Below are 19,456 nucleotides of genomic sequence, written 5' to 3' on the forward strand. Positions count from 1 at the left end.
CTCAATGAACTTTGATTTAACACTAATATTTGAAAATCAAAGATGTGCATCGTTTCTGATGTGTGTGCAGACATTTCTTTTGTTTAATCGGCCTTGTGAGCATGGGCATCAGCCAGTGCCGATTATCTCAAAATTCCTGATATCGGCCCAATAATCTCTCTCCCACTAGACAGAATATTCAAGGATATTCAAAGACATTACATTGGTTGACTTTAAAGCCTTGTACTGGAAAAGAAAGTTTCCAGGTTTAGTTTGTTTCATGGCGGGGTTCATGTACACGATGTGCCCATGTGATGCATCTGTGATACATTAAGGGTTTAAAACAAGTCCAATATTTTGTCTCAATGTCGGTCTTGGTTTAGTTTCAGAACCGCTCTCTGCCCTGTTCATATTTTCTGCTGAGGGTTTTTCGTGGCTTAGTGTTTTTAAAAGCAGCTTCAAACTCTCACACTATCTGTCCCGGAAATGGATATGAATACTCCCGTGTGGGGATGCGCAATAACCTGGAGACAGGGGAAAACTGTAGGAAGCTGTGATAGACACTACAGTGGTGAATCCACCAGCAATGAATATGTCTGCTGTGAGATGATCACTGGTGGCTCTCTTGGATTCATTAATCTCACTTTATGTTTGTGTTCCTTTCCTCTATTCTCTACCTGCCCTGTGTCTCTGTCAATGGTCTTTTCCCATCCTCCTCTTTCTGTCTTTCTCACTGACTCCCTCTATATTTGTATATTTGTCTATTTTTTGGACTTCATTACTATTTTTTTTGCCCCCTTCCTCTGCTTTTTCCTATTTTTCTTGTTTTTCTTTTTTAATCTACCTCAATTCTGTTTCTTTGTGTCATTTTACTTATCTCTTCTGTGTTGGTCTTTTTCCTCTTTGTCCTGTCTGTCCTGTCTCACTGTTCCTTTTTTAATCCCGTCCCCTGTTGTTTTCAAATGCTCCACTTCTCTTCTCTGTGACACTCTGCGACATTCTCTTATGTGCCAATTTCTCCCTCTTTGTCTTTCGTTGTCTCTTCCTGCCTTCTCTCCTACTGTTTTCTCCTCCAGCCCAAGTCCAAATGGTTCCCGTGTGGCCATGGACAGCCAAAACACTAACCTCAGGTAACCCCACCCCCAACACACACACACTAACGTTCATGCAGAAATACATATGTGCTGACATAGTTGCATGCAGATAATTAGCTATATATGCATACACACACTTGCTGATAGTCTAATGGCAAGTTAACAATGCAGTCACAGTGCAGTTGGCAGACGCAGGTTGATGGACATTTTCATACACTCACCCCAGCTGTCTGCATAAAGCTGTTTCAGCAGCCAGTCACTCAAAGCTTCGTGCACACACACACACACACACACACACACACACACACAGTTACATTATCATGGGAGAAAATGCTGACCATGATGCTTCTCCTCAGGGAAATGTCCAGTCTTGGTGTGTTTATGTATATATGTGCACCTTCCTCTGTGTTGACTTTCATGATGTCATTCAAGTTCAACACACACACACACACACACACACACATACACATACACACACACACACACACACACACAGGCTGGCTGTCCGTATCAGGGGTTGTCAGTTCATCTTTCAGTGTGTTTGTGCTGTCTGTCAGCAGTCTGCCTCCACTGAAGATCAGCTCGTAGGCAGCTAAGCCAGCAGAGAGGCCTAGTGAAGCCAACCCCACTCAGGAAAATAATACTAAACACGTGTTAGCACAGCAGCTGATGGCTTAGCACCAGTTCTCATATCCTCACCAAACACAAATGAGCTCGATTCTGTTTGTTAGCAGTGTATTATCCCTTCAACTAGCAAAGTCGTGATATTTGTGTGGGAGGAAGTTGTGAGCTATACGAATCACTGATATGATAATCTGAATTCTAGGATCGTTCTTCAGGTATTTTTGTTGTCAGGGAGCTTCCTGTGCTTTCCACCTGCCGGTGTGTGCGGCAAGAAAGGCAGGAACAAGAGGAAGAGATGTGGAGATTTTTTCCCCTTTGCTTTTTTTAGTACAAATTCTTAGTCCGTTTTCAATAGCGGCAGCTGGCACGATAGACATGTTTGGGAAATCAACATCTGGTCATTTGGTCAAATAGTATCCATATGTGTCAGAACAGCCTCTGGTTGTGATTTGAAACTTAGCTATGTTATCCAGTCAGCATCATTAACTGCTTGTCTGACTCCGTATTAGGAGAGATTTGAGGGAGTCCAGACGAAGTTCTAGAACTCTGAAAAGGTCAAAGTTAACAAGCTAATTTCCTATGCTGCTTTCAGTGATACACGGAAAACAAAATGAAAACACCCTCTACATACAGTGCATTTTTATTTTGGCTTAAAGACAATCCACCGAATCAACTGTGTTTCAGAAAGTGTAAAAGTAGAACTTGACATGCAGTCAAGAAATCATTTTGTTCATTATTTCATCATGAGAAGTTTAAAGAGTATAACATGGCAACTGTAAAGGTAAATGAGCTCAAACTCGAATAGTATTTCTTGACCAATACGCGGTTGGTGTATTTAACTGTTGTCCTTGGTTTTAACACCCATAAACCAAAAACTGACAACATCGTTTTTGTCTAAATACTTCTCTTTTGATATGCAATCAAGTGGAGAAAGAAAAGACTAGAATCCATGTGCAGATGTCTGAAAACCTCTTCTCAGCTTTGGCTCTGATGCACTAAATGTTATTGGGTGCGCTAAATAGGCTCGACAACACAGACATACGTAATGTTGGATTGTTTACTGGGTGAGAGGCTCAACTCTAAACACCCCGAGCGAGTGACGGCAGGCTCATAAACAAAAACAACAGCAAGCAGAGGTACAGAGGCCTCGCGGGGAGAAGCATGGAGGAGACAACAATCTGTTTATATATTGTACACATGTACACAGCCAATGTGTGAAGATCTGAACAGATGAGTGATAACCTTGTTGTACCTTCTTCTCCGGTCTACCAAGGCAAACCACTTCCATACTTTCCACCTTTTCTTCTCTCCTCTTTCCTGCTATCCTTGCTCATTTCTTTTTATCCTTTCTTCTGTACACCTCCCCCCTCCTGTCATCCCCTCTGTCCTCAGTCCTCAGTCATTCTCTCTACTCTTCTCCCCCTCCCTCTGCCGTGCTCCAAAAACTGTTAAAGTTATCAGTCTCTCTGCTGGCTCAGTGTCAGGACAGCTGTCTTTTATCAGCGCCAGGATTTAAGAATATTTCACCTAACATCCACATAGGTCCCCTTCACGCACGCACGCACGCACGCTTGCACGCACGCACGCATCGGGGGGTCAAAGGTGGTTGCTGTAGGGGGCTTTGCATGTCTGGACCAGTTGAGCACATGTTGCCTTGTGCAAGTGTGTGGGGTTTAAGCAAAAATGCATGTTGCTTTTCTTCAGATATGTACATAGTTGCGTAGATAGTACTGATTTTGATTTTGTTCAGTGGAAATGGGTTGTATGCATTCTGCAGAAAGACTGCAAAGGGAAAGTTCTCTTGCACAGTGATTTAAAAAAAGCATTGAGCTGCCGTGTCTCTGTGCCACTGGAGTATGTTTTCATTATTGTTGGTGTACATCTTTCTCTCTCTTTAATGCTCTTGTTGTTTCTGGTAGACAGACACAAAATGAAATGAAAAGAATGAAATGTAGCAGTTGGCAAAGGAGAAAACGGAGATGGTCAGTCAGTCAAAACAAATTTAACATCTACAGGGGAGAGACTTGCTTTAATTAAGTAAAGAGAGAGACTGAAAAAAGATTTATGTTGACTTGAAATAAAAGCCTTCTGTAAGCCACGCTGTTAGCCTCAACTTAAGAAGAGACTGAATGCAATAACAAAATAATGAAAGTCTGTTTCTGTCAGAGGAAACTGCTCGATGCTGAGTTGTCAGACAGGATGGTTGACTGAGCTTTGGGGTAACGGCTAAGTGTGCCTGGTGTTTTGTCATTACAGTGTTGTCACTACCTTTTTTTTTTTTTTAATCAATTTACAGCTTCCCTAACTTTGCTTTAACCATAGGCATTCTTTTTATGGATACTCAAGAAATCTCTCACATGTATTTGTTTGGCTGCAGCAGCAGAATCCGATATCAAATTTGCCAACACTGTATTTACTTGAAATACAAATACTTATTTTTTTTAACTTTTAAGGCAGTTTTTCCTTGTTATCCTGCTAACAAACACCGCAGACTCGTTTTTTGTTGGCTACAACTGGTTGTTTAACCTCGCATCTCTTAACCCATTTAGTTTGGTGGGTGTACGTCTTACCCCCCATCTGTAGAAACAGTTTGTGTTTTGTCTGGAAGATTAGATGGCGTAGAACAGATTTGACATTACAACACTGAGTTTCTGCAATTTGCACCTCAGTCTGCTGATCCTCCAGTGCACATCTTGGTTTAAATGTGACTCAGACAGCCCAGTCGCTGTCGACCTTAGACTGATGAAGGCCTTGAATTGTCAGACAGTCAGACACAGCTACGTGACTGTGGTCTGCCACACTGTCTCTCACATACTTGGCTCCCTCCCTTGCCCCAGCACACAGTATATGTCTGAAAGATTACATCAGTGTTTGCAGAAGGTATTTTTAGGTGCTGCTGGATTTAGGTTTAGTGGGCATCAGCGGGTATTTTCCCAACCGAGTTATAAATCTTGACAACGTTTGTATCAAATTTGCATTGCATTTGTTTTAAGAAGTGGTGATTATGTGTTATATTTGGTACATTATGGGTGTCTGGTGTATTTAACCTGTGAAAGACAAATAAAAATGCAAATTATCAGGTTAACCATAAATCCCATGTGTATATATCCACAATACATGTAGTATTTGACTTTTTCTACTGTACCTTTCACACTTCATGTGACTTAATTTTACAGTAAATGCCTGTCGTCTAAACAGGTATATATAGCAGGGTAAAGCTGTCCGTATGTGGTGATTAAAGGGCTGACTGTGCAGTACAGAAGAGAACAGGGCCTTGGTCTGGCTAGCTGAAAGGTTAAATGCAAAAATAATTTCACTCAAATCAAATCATTTTTTATTTGCAATATACAACTCTGATTTCAAGAACTTTGGGTCGCTGTGTAAAACATGAATTGAAACAGAACGCGATCATTTGTAAATGAACTGTGTTCACCGACAACAGTTTTAAGTGTTCCTGAGCTCATGTCGTAATATCCTTTATACGATCACACCACAAAGAGGTGAACCTCGCTCCATCCTCGACTGAGCCTTTCCAGGATGCCCCTTTCATACCCAATCATGATACTATCACCTGTTGCTAATCAACCTGTTTACCTGTTAAATGTTCCAACAGTGACACATTGTGTTTTCAGGTTGTATGTCCATCCGTCCGTACGTATGTACATCTGTATGTCTCATTCTCGTAAATGACGTGCACGTAAACTGCAACTTGACTGGTTGGCAGCGGCATACAGCTGGAAGGCGGTGATTCCAGTTTGAGCATTCCACAACTTTCCCAGTCTTTTGTTGCTCCTGCCCCAACTTGTTTGAAAGTTGCTGAATCAAATTCAGAATGAGCAGATATTTGCATAAATACGTGAAGTAGATGAGGTCAAACATAAAATACACAGTCTTTGTACTGTTCAGTTGAGTATATGTCAAAAAGGATTATCACATGCCGTTTTATTTATGTTTGACACAGCATCCGAGCTTTTGTGGGGGGCTGTACCTGCAGTCTGTAGTCAGTGTGAACTACTACTGACATATTTTCTTTTAATATTTTTCATGGGAAAGTGAAAAATCAAAGCAGAAAGTACATCAGATTGTTTTCTGTAATTGCAACACTTTGCACTTCTGCAGTCATTTGTTATTCTCACAGTGTCGTCAAATGCGACAAGTTTTTGTCAGTAGGCAGTTTCATCACTGCAGTCTGTCTGCTGCTGGTTTCCTACGCTTCCTGTATTTTTGAAACCGGAAGTGTGCAGATGTGGTAGCTAAGTAGAGGTCACATATTTACCTGCAAAACACACATTTTATCCAAGTAAATAATTCTGCACACACATGCATACGATTTGATTGTGAGTTTGGATGACCTCTCTCTGCTCTCCTGCTGTAAAAGAGCAAAGCACCAGCTGATACTCAGACCAGATCGACTAATAAAGGGCCCTTTGACTGGGCTGGGTGGGGGGCAGAGTTGGTATGTTAGGGTGGCTGGTGTGGCTTTAACACCACTACACCTACTCAACACTAATTTCAGCCTACCTGTGCCAGCTGCTGTGGAAAAAGAAACAAGTCCACTTTCTCTTACACACACAACCATGCAGCCTTTGCGCTCTCTCGCCCAGTCTGCCTCCCTGTAAACACAGAAAGAGGATGGAGGCCTATCATGACTCTGCAGGTTCAGGTGCAGGTGACCCAGTTTTGGAAAATGTTCACTCCTTCATTTCTCAACTTCTCCAGTTTCTTTTCCTCCCTCTCCTTCCACCTTGGAATAACAATAATAAAATCTTCTGGCTCTAATATTGAATTTGTAAGTTTATATTTCTCCCCAATCGTCGTATTTCACCCAAGCTGTCACAGCAATAGGAACCATTTCTCTCTTTTGGCTCGGGCAGATTTTCAGCTTTGCTGTGCTTGTATTTTCTATATTTACCATAAAATATGCCGAGCTCGTCCCGTTTGGAAACCAGAGACGATGAACTATGTTGAAACGTATTTTTAATTACACTGTGCCCTCAGAAAGAAAAAAAAAAAAAGAAAGTCTGCGCTGAAATTACGCTTTATTATATGGTTCTTGAACCTCCCAGCCAAAAGCAACTCATTCTATTTTGTTTTAAGGCCATCTTTTCTTCCCCTCCTCCTTCCTAAAGTGGTTTTCAGGACTGCTCCACTGCAGTCTTACCCTTTCTTTGACATGCTAGGAGCTCCAGTGCCTGCCAATAAAATAAATAGCAGCGGACTTGATTATACAGGGATAGACTGGCGAAACACTGCACCCGTTTAGTTTGGAAAGCCCAAATAGATGAGGCCTTTTTCAACCCATTGAACCAGAGAACCCAAGTGTACAACGAGTGTCGGAATAAGTGGGTGGCTATGTGCTGCTACCTTAGATGGTCTCTGCGTCCTTTTTATATACCAGTTCGGGCCTCTTGGTGTGCCGTCTTTGTTGGCCAACAGAGGCTTTGACACTCCGCTCCCAGCGGAGGACAGTAGCTTCTTTTAAAGAAGTCCTCTGCTGGCTCAGCGTCTCTTTACAGGAAAATGAGGGCTGCTGTCCTGTTGAAGGGAGAGATGGATCATGTTTTTCTGAGGCCCACCCAGGCATCCCACCACCAACACCACAATGAGGGCTGGAGGCGGCCAGGGCTAGAGCACTGACCATGGCTAACCATTGCCAAAATTGTATTTTATCGTTGTCTTTTGTAGAATATACATACCATGAATGGGAAGAGAGCAAAAGGGGAGTAAAGGTCCAGAGATAAGTTATTCAGTTTTAATTCCTTTGTCTGTTGTGCAACAGACATGCTTCCCCACTCACACACCTTCCCACGTTTGCCGTTGTCGTCCTAAACAAGGTCTCTCTTCAGGGCAGGCAAACATGAAAGCAGAGCAGTGACTGGAATTTACTAGTCAACACGACAGGAAGTTTACACAAATGTTTTCTTTCCCTCCACCTCAAATTATGAGGAAGGGTGGCAGCTGCAGTGGTCAGATGATTGAAGTTCAAGTGGTGGTTGGTAGAGGGCAGGGGTACCAACTGGGAGTCAACCATGGCTGTCAGCTTCTTTATGCTTCAGACAGGAGGTAAAGATGTGGGAGCTGGAGCAATGATTTCGGGGAGATACAATGATTAAAGGTATACAATGCAGGTTTTATGGGTTACTATTTGTAAACACAGCAATCAAACTTGGCCCTTCCTCGATGGCTCAACGCCACCAGAAGTGCACGCCCCCTGCCCCCTGACTGCAGATGCCAGAACATAAGTCATAAGTCGACATAAGTCGATTGATTTACAAAACTACCACTAGCCCTGAGTCTCGGGCTCGTGCGTTAGACGGAATGATTCAAAGCACAAACTTAGCAAAGCAAATCTCAAAGGTTATTTTTTCAAAACATGGAAGATATTTGCATTGATTGATAGTCAGTCTTAGTGTGTATGTGAACTGCTTGTACACACACTGCAAGCTACTATTGATGGAAAGTTAACTTACGTTTGTTGTAATGGTAAAGTCAATTCTTTAGCAAGCAAACTAAGCTAACCACCGCGGTCAACTCTGCGTCGCTCTTCATCCCCTTCGTCTCTTCTCACCAGCAGGTGAAAGCTAACCCCAGGAACACTCTCGTTTTTGAACGAGCTTTGTCCGCTTGCTGTTTCCCTTTGCTATATTTGCTTTATTCGATAATGTCCACCATTTTTGTAGCTTCCTCTTGTATGCATTGCTGCTTACGATCTGGCACCTGGTTGATGTTTTCCTGAAGTTCAAAGGTTGCAGCCTGGAAACGTCTCGACGACAGCAAAATAAGAAAATACAGGCAGAGGGCATGGTCTCTGCAGATAAATACATCGCCACACACTTCCAGTGTGTCATAAGTGATGATTGAGAGGGACCGCTGTTGTATGAGTCTATATATTGTTTTTTAGGAAAACCCTGCATACAAATACCTTTTAAAGGTGGAGGTCTTAGACTTGAAGAGAAATGTGTAATGGAGGAGGGCAAAGAGAACACACCAACTTATCTGTCCGGCCTAGCTAGCCAGAGGCGCCAGCTACTCTTACACCACTCTCCTTTGTATATTTCTTCCCCTCTCTCTTTCTTTTTCCCTGTGTGTATCTCTTTCTCTCTGCTTACTTAGGGTTTATCTCCCTCTCCTTGTTATTCCTGGTGGTGATATTTACCAAACGTCTGGTCAAAGGCCCAGCCTGTCCACAGGTCTGGATCAGATTTACTCGAGGCTTAGGGCTCTGTTTAGTGCTCTTTGCTTTGAGGAGAGTGAGGAGGGTGAGGGCTAGAGAGGGAATTTCTTACAAAACTCCCTCGTTCTGCGGTTAGTGGGTATTTGAGATGGAGGGGCTGGGGAATTCCCTACAGGACATATCCCTCTTTCTTCTATCTTTGTGTAAATCTGTCCTCCACTGAAGTCAAAGCAGTGCACAAGAAAAATTACAATATCCCTATGACCATGTGACAGCTGTAAGCCACCAGATGGAAACTGGAAAAGAGCACCTCAGGACAAAGTGTATAGTCTAGCTGTTCAAAGGAATGATGTATCATACTGACATGTGACTCTTTTCCCCTCTGTCCTTCTTTCTTGTCACTCACCTTGTCGATCGCTACTCGACTGTTCGTCTTCCCTCTCCCCCTCAACCACATTGTCCCTCCAGTCATCCGACTCAGTTGAAGGACCAGGGTGTTCCTGGGGCACCTCAGCAACCTCTGTCGCCAGCCCAGCTGCCTGAAGAGGCTGAGTGCCTAACGGTGCCCAAGTACAAGAGAGACCTGGTGCAGAAGCTGAAGATTCTGCGGCAGGAACTTTCTCAGCAACAACCCCAGGCTGGCCACTGCCGCATCGAGGTCTGCCGTGAGGAGATATTTGAGGTAAAAAGACAAAAACAAAAAGCAACACCTGAATAGAGGAGTTATGGGTAGCCTATTGCTGCCTAAAAAAACTGCAAGAAGAACACAAACATACCTTTTCTTTATGTTTATAGATCATGGACTATCATGACTTTGAAACTTTGTCTGAAATGCTCCGCTGTAGCAGTGCACAGAAAAATAGTCTTGATGCTCATGAACATGTCGCCCCAACCTAAAATTTCTGATGTGCTTTTAACCACGAAAGGAAACACTTGGTTGACTGTTGAAGGGCATTGGAGCACAGCTGCTAACGCATGCACATGAATGAATGCATAGCACACAATTTGCCATGAATTCATGTAATGTGCATTGACAGTGTTCTTAAAATTTTTATCATCTGGCATTCAAAGCATCACATGATGACATGCGAACTGTGAAAACAAAAGCAGAACGCTCACAAAGCACAGATCTTTGCATTTTTACTGGCATTTTTTCACCTTATTTACGATGTGCACCAACAAAAGGCCCAGGCCAGAACAGAACCGGTACTCAGAACTTCTTTATGGTTTCCAGGGAAAAGCAGAACAGTAAGACCTTCACAACACCACAAAAAATAAAATAAAAAATCTGTTACTTTTCTTCTCCTCCTCAGTCTTTCTCTTGCTCTCCCAATCATTTGTTCTACCAAGGCAAGGCATTCTTTCTGGATGATTTCAGCAGCTAAAGAGATTGGGAGGGGAGGCGGGGGGAGCGGGTGAGGAAAGGAGGTAAGGCAGCAGTGGCAAGTAGTCGGGGCCAGACATAACTTCATAACTACAAGTTGAGCAATGAAAAATATGACTTCATCTTCCTTCGACGTGACAGCTGTGGAAGGGGAAAGTTAAGTGTGAAAACCAGCCCTGCAGATCCAGTAGAGGTTTTCATGGAGGAACCAGTGCTGCAGTTTACTGCTGGCACTGTGTGCACATACTAGTAAAATGTGTAAACAGTGTACATTCCAACATTAATTCATGGAGGGTCTCAATGTTTTGGACATTATACACACAGATATTTTTGCTCACCAAAATGCTCAATAACTTGAGTTTACTGCGTCTGAAACGTGTGTTAACAGCATCTTACAGCCGACTCTGTGCAGCCTAGCTCTGTCATGCTTTCACAGTTGCAGCAGTACTGTTGCTGTCGCACAGTATTGTTTACTGTGGCACGGACTGTGATTCTTGGGACTCCTCTTATAAGACAGAAAAGGACATGACTCTCATGTAGAAAAGAAAAGAAAACGCACACAACTATTTGTTTAACTGTAACTGGAGGGAGGGATGCAATGAGGAGAGGCAAGGACATAATTACCAGGATGCACTGGCATCAATTTATTGTCTTTAAAGCAATACTGTAATAGGCAGATTTAATTTTTGGAGGCTTTAGGCTTGAGTCTGTCCCAAATGTGCAGCATGCATATGAAAATGAGCCCGTACACAGCCTGAGTATATCAGTATGTTCAGGCCCAGTCAGATTAAAGCTGTGTTGCACATGTGTACTGCAGGAGTCCTTGATAGTATTAATACCGCTACTAGCTGCTGGATCTCACTGGAGCCTTCAGTTGTCACAGTGTGTGTTCTAAAGAGAATTTGTGGGAAATCAAGAGGAGGTGGTCTCATACAAGTTTTTCATTTTGCATCATTCTTGAATACTAATAACATATTTGTTATCCATGTATAAGATTGTGCCAGTGGGTTTTTTGCCCCCCTGCAACATGCCACACACACACACACACACACACACACACACACACACACACACACACACACACACACACCTCCAAAGTTACTATTTTTCCATTCATCTCAGGGTATAGTGCTGTCCTTCGAATTATATTGTGGAGTAATGTCCTTTGATATTAAAGCTGGTCTTGTCTGTACTGCATCATGTGACGATGACTGTATGTGTTGGATCATAGGAGTCGTACCGGCAGGTGATGAAGATGCGTCCAAAGGATCTCTGGAAAAGACTGATGATCAAATTCAGAGGAGAAGAGGGACTGGACTATGGTGGGGTGGCAAGGTACTTTGTCATATGTTTATTTTTCTGCTGTGGATTTAGATGTCAGCAAGCATTTTTTTATTCTTGTTTGAGCATTATTTGAAAATACATGTATCACACTGAATCTGTGTGTCTGTGTTTTAGGGAATGGTTATACCTGCTGTCCCACGAGATGCTGAACCCTTACTACGGCCTGTTCCAGTACTCCAGAGATGACATCTACACTCTACAGATTAACCCCGACTCTGCTGTCAACCCAGTAGGAATTATTTAGTTTTATAGTTGTATGTAACTTGTAATAGACATGTGATAATATGTTATGCATCCAGACAGTCATCAGATGCAGACAGAAACTAGACATTTCTTTCTTTTAGTCTCCAGACTAATTTCATCTGTCGCGTGACATCATGTGACTTTCTAAAAGAAATACTTGAGAGATGCATTGTTATAATTTGAATATTTAGATCCTAATTATATAAGTGAATGTTGATAATTGGATTGCGCTCAGTAAGTCGACAAATAATTTTATCTTTGTGCTGAAGTTTGATAGAGCAGTGAGCTATCTCATCTTTTGGATATAACCCTAAAGCTGCATAAACCATCCGTGGTCTCTCTCTGTGTGTGTGTGCGTGTGCGTGCCTGCGCGCCTGCGCGCGTGTGCGATATATAATAAAACTGGCATAATATGATGAAAAACCTTCATACTAATACCCCTGTTTAATGTGCAGGAGCACCTGTCGTACTTCCACTTCGTGGGTCGAATCATGGGCATGGCGGTGTTCCATGGCCACTACATTGACGGAGGCTTCACTCTGCCCTTCTACAAACAGCTGCTGGGCAAACCGATAACGCTGGACGATATGGAGTCTGTCGACCCAGACCTCCACAACAGCCTTGTCTGGATCCTGTAAGACTTCTGTTTTTTTTGTTTTGTTTTGTCTTGTTTTGTTTTGTTTCTAAGTAACTCATAGTTAGATGAAACACATATATTACTGGTATGAACACCTAACACTAAAGAAATTTTCTTTTCAAAATGTAGAAATAGTGGTTAATTGGCACACCTGTAACTTAATACTGGTATACAATATATGTTTACTGCACACCCAATCTTGACCAGTCTGTCCTCAACTTTCTAATGACTGTGGCGCCCTCTGCTGCCAGTTAAGATGATGACATCTGAGCTCAAAAATACCTTGCTGGTTTTTGTGTTGTCCTACATGTTTGGACTCAGTGATAAGGTATTTTGAATAATGAGTGTTTTCCTTTCTAAGATGCTGAGTCGATCTTCTCTTAATTAGACTGCAAATTTGTTATGGTGATGTCATCCACAATTAGAATTGAGAGCAAATAAAATAAAGTCATGAAAACTCAACAACAGACCAGTTGCCAAAAATAACCACAATAAAACACACAGGCTGTGTACTCTCAGCATGTTCGGCTGAGGATGTTATGGGCAGATTACTGCTGGTTTATTTTTGTTGGACCAAATTCTGAGAAATGATGGAATGAAGAGAAACAATTTCTGCAGAAGCTAATGGCTGCTTCCTGTCGTTATGTGCCTTCTTCTCTCCAACCTGCCCTCCCTCCTCTTCAGGGACAACGACATCACTGGTGTCCTGGACCACACTTTCTGTGTAGAGCACAATGCCTATGGAGAAATCATCCAACATGAGCTCAAACCCAACGGCAAGAGTATCCCCGTCTCAGAGGACACCAAGAAGGAGTATGTCAGGTACGGAGGGGCATGCACACACACAAAGACAAGAATGTAACAACATGCAGTAAGCAAGTACCATATTGTCACTATTTTCACACCACATGCCTGTAGCAGTCCAGACTGTCACACTGTCAGTGTTCAAGTGTTGAAACTGACAGACTCCCTCTGTGTTTCGTCCTCTTCCTTCCTCTCATGTTCCCTGCAGGTTGTATGTGAACTGGCGTTTCCTGCATGGCATCGAGGCTCAGTTTCTGGCCCTGCAGAAGGGCTTCAATGAGGTTATTCCTCAACACCTGCTCAAGTCATTCGATGAGAAAGAACTGGAGGTACAAGAGAAGACTATTTCAAAATAAAAGCTACAGTCACAGCTATCTCCAGCATCCCTTCCTACGCAGACGCACTCACATGTGCATCCTTTTTATTTTTGTCGTTTGATGATAAAAGATACTTTTTATTCCGTCCTCCAAAATACAATAGCTACTTCATGTAGACTTTTCTGGTATATTAATATCAGCTAATCTTTAAGTTTATGTCCCCCTCTCTACCTTCAGCTGATAGTGTGCGGCCTGGGAAAGATTGACATCTCTGACTGGAAGTCCAATACCCGTCTGAAGCACTGCACCCCCGACAGCAACATCGTCAAGTGGTTTTGGAAAGCCGTGGAGTCGTTTGACGAGGAGAGGAGGGCCCGGCTGCTGCAGTTTGTTACTGGCTCATCCAGAGTCCCGCTGCAAGGCTTCAAGGCTTTACAGGGTATTTATCTGGCTCTGTGTGTGTGTATGCTAACCTCCAGTCCGAGTGGTTTTCTTAGTGAGAGCTGAGGGTCCTGCTCCACTTTGGGGTTTAGCTTCTATTCCACAAGCTTCACTGCACACAGAGGGCAACTTTGAAACATGATACTGTTTTCTGTCCATATTCTAAAATAAATGGTTATCAACTACCAAACTTGCTAATAAAGTTTGATGACAAAAATAAAAGACTGCTCATATTGTTAGCATTGAGAGATTGCAGCTCCCAGGCTCTGACAACCATTAAGTGGCTAAGACGAGTGACATGTATTATTAATGTATGTACTTTATCTTTGCTCTTATGATGTGCCCACACATTTTTCCGTTTGTTTTTTTTGCCACAAGCCCAGTAAAAGAAATCATCTGATCAAAACATATCAGGCCATAGCTAATTAGGAGTTAGGACCTTATTAGTCTAGATTATAGTGAGAACTCGACGCTGAAATTTGATGCTGAACTGCACCTGATGCATCCGGTTTCTGTTTCGACTGCAGGTGCTGCAGGGCCCAGACTCTTCACCATTCATCAGATCGATGCAAACACCAACAACCTGCCCAAAGCCCATACCTGGTGTGTGTCTCATACACCTCGCAGACATAACATACATTTGCATGCAGATAACATAGCTCTCATAGCTTCACTCATATGAACTCATTCTCTCATTCTCTCCAGTTTCAATCGGATTGACATTCCGCCCTACGAGAACTATGACAAGCTGTATGACAAGCTGCTGACGGCGATCGAGGAGACCTGTGGCTTTGCAGTGGAATGAGAGACGCATTGGAGAGCGTGTTTGTGTGTGAACATGTGTTATCACGCGCAGGTCTCGAGGCTATTCTCGTCACTGCGACGTGCCGACAGGCTCAGTAAGAGCCTGATATGTGTGTCTTTGACCAGTCTGCAGTCTTCCTCTTCTCTCACCGCTCTTCACATTCTTCCTTTACGGATATCTGTTTGAACAGCTGCTAGAGAGTCACCCCCCATCTTTTATTTTCCAGTCATTTATTTGTTGGGGGGTTTGTTTTGTTTTGGTGTAGTTTGTGTGAAATACAGAGAGCAAATTAAGAGCTGTAGCATTTCTTTCAACAGCTGTGAGTTTGCATTTAGAAAAAAGAAACTGTCCGGTCATCCGCTTTAAATCTAATCAAATCAGAAAGCAGTTCATCATGTTACAATTCAACATATTGCAAAAGGGTTTCTTTTAAAAACTCTCCCTAGACATTTGAGAACAGTGTCACTGTTTTGTGTTGCAGTTTAAAGTAATTGAATTGATCCTTGTCGTGCTACTGAATCTTTCACACTGCAGGTAGCCATATCTTGCCCTTAGTAGCCTTCTTGACCTCAACCAACACACCCTCCGATCCTCATGGCTGCAGAGTTAGTGTGCTTTATCTTCTGGAGCCCCACAAATTCATCCTACCTCAGTATGTGATGCTTTCATATTTGAAGGGTTTCATTCCAAAATGCTACGTATTCTCCTTTGGAAAGTTCATTTAATTCAGATTCAAAGTAGAAGATCCTTAGTTTTTACAGCAATGTTCTGCGGTTCATTTAATGGTCATACCAGCAGTCAATTTGTAACTGCAAAACCATATAATTTAAATAGTGAGAACATCATTTTGAAATGGAACCCGTACAGACTGACTTGGATGTGGGTCTGATGTTTTGTGGCGTTTTTGGAGTCGAGCTTCTGGTGGGTTGTTTAAAGCTGAGGGACGGACTCTGGAAGAAGAATCTTGTTGTTTTCCCTTAATCACTGCAGTGCGGCCATAGCTCTTGTAAACGTGTGTCCGTACGTTTCTGCATGTGTGTACAATTGCGCGCTTGTACGTGAGGAAGGTAGACTTGTTGTCGATGAATTCTCCACCGCCTCTACTAGCCCAGTATCCTGTATTTGCAGCTGTAGAGCTGACTGAACCTCACTTTTTGAGCCTGGTTCGTCTTCCTTTTCTCATTCACACATTTGCCTCCAGCAGTTACAAAGTATGCATGTTTTTTATTTTTTATTTCACCCAACCCAGCATAACCCAGCACACTGCCTGTCAGTTTATATGTGAAAAGGGCACAACTGTCCATGGGACCAGGCTTGATAAAAAGCTATTATAAAGGCAGGCGTTTAATTTCAGTCACATCATCAGTTTAAAAAGGCAGAAGTCTTTCTTTTTGTCTGTCTTTCATTTTTGTCACTTTAGAGCACTTTACAAACTGAGCAGTGATGGCAGGAGTGCTTTCTTCACATTAGATTAAAATATATCATGTTTTATTTGCTATATGACTACATTAGAAATATAGAGTAAAAAGTATCTATACACCTGTAATTTTTGAGTATATATGTACAAATACATAGCTATTTTGTATATTGTTGCTTGTTCTTTTTTGTTCAATTTAAATGCAAGCATGTTGGTGTCTGTCACAGACCTCTTTGCATTCTCAGGTGAAGTTGTCTTTTTTCTTTTCTTTTTTTTTTTTTTTTTTTTTACATTTATTAGGCTAGCATGTGAGGAGGGGTAAAACTGGTTTTAATAGAAGCTATATTTCAGAGGCCCTGTCTTTAAACCCATGTCAGAGTTGGCAGTTTGAAGTGATCTTTTCTTTTGGTCAATCGCTTTCACATATTAACACACACATACGTTCATAGGAGAACATGAATGGCCATATTTGCCGCTCTGGAGGTCTGTTTCACCACTGAATGCCAAACAGCACAGAGCCACAATATTGTTTGATGTGCGGGGAGGGGGGAAATGGACTGAATGCTGATGGTGGCCTCAAATCCACAGAGCTGCAAATGTTGAACGCTGACTGCTGCTGAACTCCTAGGTGCTACACGGTGAAAATGTTTAACCAAAATGAAAAGTTCAAAAAAAAAAAAAAAAAAACAGAGGCAGCAGTGAGGAGCACCGCCATCCAAAGAAAACCCTCTGCATGAATGGATGCTTCAGAGATAAAGCCTGTTTATCTGCATAATTATTACTCTTAGAAAAAATCGGTTCAATGTTCTTTTTCATATTTACTGTTGAAGTCGGACATTTACATAGACTTTGTCATTAAAACTCATTTCGTAACCATTCCATAGCTTCCATGTTAACAAACTGCAGTTTTGGGAAGTTGGTTAGGACATCTACTTTGTCCATGACACAAATCATTTCTCTCAACAACAATTGTTAGAATTCACCATGTCACAATTCCAGTGGGTCAAATGTTTGCATACACTGAGTTGACTGTGCCTTTAAAAACAAAAACAAAAACAAAAAAAAACTTGGAAAATTCCAGAAAATTATATCATGGCTTAGATGTTTATAATAGGCTAACTGACACTATTTAGTCAATTGGAGGTGTACCTGTGGATGTATGTTAAGGCCTACCTTCAAACTCAGCACTTCTTTCTTTGACATAATGGGAAAATCATAAGAAAGGGAAAAAAGTGACCCTCAAGAAGTCTGGTTCATCCTTGGGAGCAATTTCCAAACACTTCCAAAGTCGTGGCAAAACGACAACAAAGTCTGACCTCAATCCAACAGAACATGTCTGGACAAAACTGAGAAAGCCTACAAACCTGGTTCAGTTACAGCAGTTCTGCCAAAATTCCAGCAACTTATTGTGAGCAGCTTGTGGAAGGCTACCTGAAACACCTGACCCAAGTGAAGAAATATAAAATAAGTAAGTATGTAAACTTCTGACCCACTGGGGATGGGATGAAAGAAATAAAGGCTGAAATAAATAATTCTCTCGACTATTATTCTGACATTTCACATTCGTAAAAGAAAGTAGTGATCCTAACCATTCTTAGGCAGCGAATGTTCGCAAGGAACGTCAGGAATTGTGAAAAACCTGAAATGAATTCGGGTCACGTGTATGTAAACTTCCGACTTAAACTGTATTCTGCCTGCATTTATTTGTTACCATGAACAATTTGTTAGTTTAACGCTAACAAACTGTTGGTCACTAGCTGGTACTCAGAAAGAGTTTTGTTTGTTTTGTTTTTTTTATGGTCATCAGACAAAACAAAACAAAAAATGGACTACATTGAAATTGTCATCTTTGTACAGTTACAGAGGATTTATTTGATTTACCCTTTGATAACCTGACTCAGAGGCAGAAAAGAAATGCATTACAAGTTTGATTGCACACGTTATGCATACTTGGGCTCCAAGTTATAATCAGACACTTCCTTCTATTTACCAAATAGTCAATGGGCTATTTTTTTTTTAATGTAGATATGCACACATGTATGTTTGTCCAGTGCACACAGTCCACTTCTGCTCTTTGTTACTTTTTGTAGGCACCAAGTTTTCTGGCTGGATCAGTCTGTAGTGCAAAAGCTGTAGGGGTTTGAGTGCTTCCAGATGAAGGGAAATCACACTTTTTCCCAGTTAAGCAGCCAAATTGGTTAGACATCCTCGATAATTTTGTAGGTCATTGTTTATTTTTTCAAGCTTTCAACATCCAAAGAGATTTTTGTCTACTCTGATTGATCTGATGAATCTAAGTGAAGAAATCGAGAGCCAGTTCTGGTTAACATGATGTACTTCAATGATGGTTTAATTGGTTGCAAAACACAACAAGCTGTGTGATGTTGGGCAACCACTCTCCCTAGTACAAATACAGGTTTATGTGCAAATTCTTTGTGTGTGTGCGTGTGTAAATGACTTTTGACTGAATTCAGTTCAAAACAGAAAAAAAAAGAAATCTTAGTTTTTTTTTTAACTGCACCATGTTTTATTTCTTTTGGTTTCCTATCTGTTTTTGTATTTATTATTACAGCATATGTGTTCATAGTTTTTCACATCAGCTGCTCTGTGAGCTTGTAACTGACACCTGTACATAAGGACAATAAAGAAGCAAAGTAATACACTTCTTGTACCCTTGCAGAAAGCTGAGCAATAAAACTATGCTGTTTGGACCTCACAGCATTATGTTTTATAGAACCATTTGTGTTAATGTCTTATTTTCCTTCTGAAAGCTTAACAGAGACATGGGAATTATTCATTATTGAAGTAGGAAATTACATTGAACCAAACTTATTGATAATCTGCTTCAGGGAAAGTTTTTTTTTAAATATCCCATAATAAGTAGCTAAAGGTTCTGCTTTCTGCTTTGTACTTTTACAGCAGTAAAAGTACATAAATATCAAGAAAAAGTTTTTAAAAATTGTTGCTTACTGATGCTTCACGGAGTAGACAGTGAGCTAATTTTATCTACTGTTCTGCAGAGTTGAATACAATAACACATCAAAGTCATCATGGTTATTGTTAGTAGTCAGTACTACATCTGATTTATAGTGGAACAGAAAGAAATTATTTGCATAATTTGCGATATTTTGACTCAAAATTGTAAGTACTGAAATACTTTAGTAAATTTACACCACTGCATTCAAGTAGGAAA

The 19,456-nt window shown here is 41.5% G+C and overlaps 2 protein-coding genes and 1 pseudogene across 2 annotated transcripts in view; 2 read left to right on the forward strand and 1 right to left on the reverse strand.

Moving 5' to 3' along the window:
• LOC121604338 (E3 ubiquitin-protein ligase SMURF2-like) overlaps positions 1-18,998 on the forward strand; it is a 62,332-nt gene extending 43,334 nt beyond the window's left edge. The window contains exons 11-20 of the mRNA XM_041933832.1: positions 1,056-1,109; positions 9,340-9,553; positions 11,487-11,590; positions 11,714-11,828; positions 12,298-12,476; positions 13,164-13,301; positions 13,492-13,612; positions 13,838-14,039; positions 14,569-14,644; positions 14,747-18,998. Of these exons, the coding sequence (XP_041789766.1) occupies positions 1,056-1,109; positions 9,340-9,553; positions 11,487-11,590; positions 11,714-11,828; positions 12,298-12,476; positions 13,164-13,301; positions 13,492-13,612; positions 13,838-14,039; positions 14,569-14,644; positions 14,747-14,846 (1,303 nt within the window). The 3' untranslated portion in view covers positions 14,847-18,998. The remainder of the gene's footprint in view (positions 1-1,055; positions 1,110-9,339; positions 9,554-11,486; positions 11,591-11,713; positions 11,829-12,297; positions 12,477-13,163; positions 13,302-13,491; positions 13,613-13,837; positions 14,040-14,568; positions 14,645-14,746) is intronic.
• The window catches only part of LOC121604361, a 235,730-nt pseudogene that overhangs the window by 142,627 nt on the left and 73,647 nt on the right, over positions 1-19,456 (reverse strand).
• LOC121604362 (histone H3-like) overlaps positions 1-19,456 on the forward strand; it is a 610,603-nt gene that overhangs the window by 134,090 nt on the left and 457,057 nt on the right. The gene's annotated exons all lie outside the window — the stretch shown is intronic.

Source organism: Chelmon rostratus, chromosome 3, assembly GCF_017976325.1.
Source record: "Chelmon rostratus isolate fCheRos1 chromosome 3, fCheRos1.pri, whole genome shotgun sequence".
Classification (NCBI taxonomy): Eukaryota; Metazoa; Chordata; class Actinopteri; order Chaetodontiformes; family Chaetodontidae; genus Chelmon; species Chelmon rostratus.